This window comes from Gossypium arboreum, chromosome 7 (genome assembly GCF_025698485.1).
Source record: "Gossypium arboreum isolate Shixiya-1 chromosome 7, ASM2569848v2, whole genome shotgun sequence".
Classification (NCBI taxonomy): domain Eukaryota; kingdom Viridiplantae; phylum Streptophyta; class Magnoliopsida; order Malvales; family Malvaceae; genus Gossypium; species Gossypium arboreum.
Window position 1 is genome coordinate 96,713,003 of NC_069076.1, and position 5,914 is coordinate 96,718,916.

General features: G+C 28.5%; 1 protein-coding gene across 1 annotated transcript; it reads right to left on the reverse strand.

Moving 5' to 3' along the window:
• Window positions 1-4,585: 4,585 nt before the first annotated feature.
• On the reverse strand, window positions 4,586-5,914 carry LOC108487896 (reticulon-like protein B9). Its single transcript, XM_017792237.2, has 5 exons — window positions 5,729-5,914; window positions 5,381-5,561; window positions 5,144-5,285; window positions 5,005-5,074; window positions 4,586-4,918 (listed from the first exon to the last, which is right to left on the reverse strand). The coding sequence occupies exons 1-5, from the start codon at window positions 5,832-5,834 to the stop codon at window positions 4,749-4,751; spliced, it is 669 nt and encodes a 222-aa protein (XP_017647726.1). The 5' UTR covers window positions 5,835-5,914; the 3' UTR covers window positions 4,586-4,748.

Sequence of the window (5,914 nt, forward strand, 5' to 3'; positions counted from 1 at the left end):
GGAGACGGAGTTTGTTTTTATTCTTTTTGGAATTATAAGAAAGGAAAAAAATCATAATAGCGACGCGATTATCGCGAATTTTCAATATTTAGGTTTTTTATTGAAATAAATTTTTAAAAGAATTATACACTAAAAGTAGTTGCCAGCTCAATTATTTATTAAAATAGGTTGTTTTTTTATTCACGTCTATTTGACAGACGTGATTTTTATATTAAAATATATATATATTTTAAATAAAATATTAATTTTTATTTTATTAAAAATATTTAAATTTATATACATATAAAAATACGGTCAACGGATTAAAATACGAGTAAAAAATACACGAGAATGGGTCGCGCCTGTCAGATAGCCGCGACTAGTCGTACCTAACAGGTAAGCGCAAATGGTACTATTCCGCACAGTGCACAAACAACCCTCAGCGTGCCATTTGCTGATGCTACTACAGACTCATTTCATATTTTTTATATCAACTTGGATATAAATTTGTCTAAGTTTAATCATAACAGACTATTTTCATAAATTTATATACTTTAAAATTATTTTTATAAAAAATGATTGTAGAAATATTGAAGAATATAAATCAAGTATTAACATACCAACATTTAACAAGAACTTAAAAAATTAAAAATTGATAATAATACATTAATAGTATCAATTAAAAGCATTTCCCAAAACTCATAATTAAGAAATATTTTGAACAATGGGAGTAGAGTTTTGGTTGTGTGAAAAATATGGGATATGGATATTTATATCTACAATAACAAGTAAATATGAATCTTGAATTTCATTTAATGCATTATTGATTCTAAGTATGAATTAAGATATTAACAAATATTTTTATTCAAATTATTTAAAATTTTAATTAAAAATTTAATACCCACAAATATTAATGTTGTGTTTAGTTTAGTATCCGTGAATTTAAGATTGAGTTATAAATTATTTAACACCCACAAATATCAATGTTTCTAGTGTTTTGTATTTTTTAATGTAATTTTTATATAATATAATTTTATTTGATTTTTTTATTTTAGTGACAATTTTCATGGTATATATAAGGGAAAAATTAAGCAATAGGCGGGCCCCACCATTTGCGCCTATGAGATAGACACATTTAGTCGCGCCTCTGAGAAAGGCTCAACTAGTCGCGCCTTTGAGATAGACGCAACCTGTATTCGTATCTATACACGGGTCATACTGATCCGAAAATAAAAAAATAATATTTTATTTAAAAAACAAAAATATATATATATATATATATATTAATATAAAAAAAAGAGTCGCGCCTGTCAGATAGGCGCGAATGAAAAAAACGACCCATTTTGGTAAATAATCCAGCTGACAATAGAGGTGTTCATGGGTCGGGCTACCTGGCCCGGCCCGAAGGTCCACCCGAAATGTGGGAATGTTTGGGCAAAAATATAGGCATGAAAGATGGGCTTGGACAAAAAAATAAGGTTCATTTAAAAAATGGGTCTGGCCTCGGGTAAGGTATTTTTAGCCCGGCCCGAATTTACTAAAGGACAAAAAAAGATCTGCATTTTTTTATTTCTGAATGTTATTTTCTTGTTGTTTTCTCACTATTTTGCTACCATTTTACTATTATGTTGCTACTATTTTGTTGTTATTGTTTGGACATTGTATAAAACTTATTTTCTTGTTATTTTGTTATTATTTTAAAGGCATTTGTTAATTTTTATTATTTTAGAGGTATTTACTTATTAAGTTGCATCTATCTTAGTGTTATTTAAGTCTACATATTTTTTAAATTTATTTTTAATTTGTTGGAAAATATTTATTTTGATGTTTTTAGTATTTTGTTGTATTATATATATTTAAAATAATATAAAAATTAATATGAGCGGCCGGCCTTGGTTTTAGTATTTTTATTCGGGTCAGGTTTGAGCAAAATTTTAGCCCCATTTTTGAGCCCGTCCAGGCCCGAGCCCAGTAAATGGGCATGATTTTTTAATTGAGCCTGACCCGAACCCGGCCCGGCCTATAAACACCTCTAGCTAACAACCTATTTTGGTATATAATTTTTTAAAAAAAAATTATTTAAGCAAAAAACCATCAATATTTTCTTTTAACATATAATTCAGCATTATATTTATCATTTCAAATCTTGCTTGGTAAAACATAAAACTAAAAAAACAGAGAACAAAGAAAGATAGATTTGTGGATTGCTGAAAATACCAAAGAAAGAGAACCATTACAATTTAAATTTTCATTTAAACAACATTATCATTTTATATTAAAATACATGATAATTTAATTAATTATAAAACTAACATTTCAACCCAATCTTTTATTATTCTATACTGTACCCAACTAATTATTTCACCTCTTTAGTGTTTTCTTTTTTTTCACTAAAACAAACATAACTAAAAACATAATTATTTATCTTTATTGAGATACTTATAGTTAAATTTTATTCAAGTAACGCCTAAATTGCTATAGTCATGCAATTAAATATTATCCGCAACACAACTAAAGGTTGTCACAAAATTTTAATAAAAATATCAACGTTATCTAAATCTTTTCTTTTTCATTACCGGGTATTATGTTCACATTGGTCACCTCCTAAAGAGAACTATGTTAAATTTAATACTGATGGTATTGTGTTTTCTTCAAAGGCTTATGCTTCTATTGGAGATGTTCTTAAAGATGCTAATGGGTTGTGAATATGTGGTTTTTCAATGTCGATTGGAGAAGTTACAATATTTCAAGTTGAAGTAAGGGCGATACTTGAAGGACTTCACTTAGCTTGAAATAAGGGATTTCAGAAGTTAGAATTAGAGTGTGATAATGCTTTGTTGGTTGAGATTATTCTAGCTGGTGGCGCTGTGGATAGTAGTTGATGGAGTTTCAACTGATACAGAAAATGTTTATTCAGTCTTGAGAGGTTCGTGTCAAACATATCCTACGGGCGTAGAATATAATGGCGGATCTTTTGGCCAAAATTGAAGTTCCGGAGTTACTACAATCCCATCTGTTAGAGGAACCTTCGTATATTGTTAGGGAGCTGCTTATGATGGATTATAATGCTTCCTTATTGAATTAGGGTGTTCATTTTATTTCGCTTATATTGTTTATTTTACTAAAAAATAAAAAGTTAATTCATATACAAGGTATTTATTGATTTTGCTGATATCTCTACACTTAAAATTTCTTTCTTGATATTTTTGATAAATTTTTTATTAAATGAAGGTTAATCACATGTTTTTTATTGACATTTGTTTTAGGCCTTGCTTCCATAAAAGATAAAAAAAATTAATGTTTTATTAAAATACTATTATCATTTTTCCATGTTTTTATTAAAAAATTGAACTCTAATTGTTGACACTGTTAAATTTTTTATTAAATTCGTTGAAACGATATTTTAATTTATTTTAAAATTACTTGAAGTTAATAGATAATTTTAATATTGTTAACAACTCTTAAAAATTATATCATCATTTTAATCAAAATAAAGCATTTAAGCTAATCAATGACATTATAAAAGTTAAGGCACCAAATTATGTCAAGAAGTTGAAGTATAAAATTAAATCTTAAATTTGAGCATAGTATAGCACCAAAATTGAAACTTGACTATTGTTATATAATCTATAGAAAAATATGGTGTCATACCAGCCACCTTCAATCTTTTTTCTTTTCTAGTAGTTTATAAATAGTTGAAAAAAATCACCTTTAACCTTTCAATTATAAATAACTTTTTTTTTCTTGAACATTTGTCGAATATAAAGGATATGATAGTAAAATGATAAGATAACTAACACATATAAGTATGTAAATTATATGGACTAATTAAGACCTTTGTAAAAGGAAAGAACCAAATTATATAAATTAAAATATAAAGATTAAATATCAAATGTGAGTATAGTAGAAAAATCAAAACTGCAATTTTACCATTATCTTATAATGACTAAAAGAGGGGGAAAAATCGTGTCATTAATTAGTCCAAATAATTAGCGCGGTTAAAAATTTTGATAGCTCATGTGGATTTTTTTTTTAAAAAAAGACTTATTCCAAGCCATCATGCCAAAATACTTTTTCTTTTAGAATAGTATTATGTTTAAAAAATTCACATAAAAAATTTGTCAAAGTAATCAACAATATTAGCTTTTGGACTAAACATTATAAAAGAATAGGACTAAATTATTGTAGAAATTAATGTATAAAGATTAAATCTTATTATTAAGCCTAGTAAAGGGACCAATAGTGATATTTGTCCAATTTTTTGTAAAATGAAAAAAAATTTAATAAAAGAAAAGAGAAGAGAAAGAATGAACGTATATAAAGTAGAAGGACCAAAAGTGATATTTGATCAAAATTGTATAAAATGCAAAAAGAAAAAAAAAAGAAGAAAGGGAGAAACACGTGTCAAGTAGGACTATAGTTTCAATTAGATAAAAAAAACTTAACTAATAGGTTATTTAATATAGTGGTGAGATTGAGAGTTATGTATTGTGAAATTTAATTTAGTGATGATATGTTAACGATGTTTTGGTATTATTAGTGAAGGTTGAAGTTTTGAGACTTTAATATCATATATTCAATTCGTACTTGAAAAAATAGTAATAAATTGTAAATGTAAATACCCATCAACCTCATTAAATTAAAATGTAAATGTTGTTGGATTATATCATCTTTAGTATACATGGATTTTGTAGTGTAAATTTTTAAACATTTATATGGAAATCTTCATCTGCATAAAATTCCAATATGTTGATGATTTTAACTTGATATTACGTGCGCTTCTTCTCTTTAACCGGTCCTCTAGGTATCTTGTTAAGAACTCTAGAATCAAACCTTTTGTACATTTTGCTGGCCTTTCTGGTCATTTGGCTAGCATGATACTCAACTTCCTTCTCATACCTAGCATACAGATACGGCAACGTTTCCATGCATAGAAAGCCTTGATCCAATACAAAGAAAAAAAACAAATTACTATTAGCTTTATGGTATGTTAGTAAGGCACATGAGATGATAATTAAATCTTACCAACGAATAGGAGATCCAAGAAGTTGAAAATTGATCCTATCACTGATATTATGAACAGAGAAGTAAGTACCTGTAGATATATAAATTAATAAGAGGATAATTTGATAAGTAAATCAAATTTTAGTTGTCAAGATGATACCAAAAAGAAGTATAGTGGGTCATTTCCACCAGCAATGTGAAGGAATTTTCGCAATAATTCATTCAACCTCCTATGGAAGGTGGAAACTGCTTCTCTGAAGGCATCTTCGTTGGATATCAACTCAGGGATCTTCGGAGGATTCCTAGAGAGATGAATGATATGATTCAAAAACGAGGAGGTTTTACTTGAAAACTATATATACACACACACACACACACACACACACACACACCATACCATCCAAAATATTCAGCAGTGATGCTCCGGATGAAGACGATAAGCATTGTGGTGATGCAGATGTGACAGAAGAGGGTGACGAAATTGTATTCAACCACCTCGAAAAGATACCATATCGCTGTTACTCCAAATAATAATGTGGCTGATAATTTTTGGTTCCTCCATAGTAACACATCCGCAACTGAAATTTTCATCAATTTCTTAATGTGCAGTAAAATCCAATATTTGGTTCACATTGACACTGCATATATCAGGAGCCATTTTGGAAATGACCCTTCATTTTCAACACCTATATCTATATATCGAACCCAAATCTAAAATCTAGAGAGAGAGAGAGAGAGAGAGAACCTTTTCCTCCTCCAAGAATAGCATGCACAGGCCTTCCACGTCCAAAGAAATTTATCCGTGGCGTGGTGGTCTCACCGTCGGAATCATAGGATTTGTTTATCGGCATGGTTTAATATACTTAGTTTTTGTTGTTGATGACAAAAATAATGCTCCAATCACCATTTTGCATTAATTGAACCAAACTTA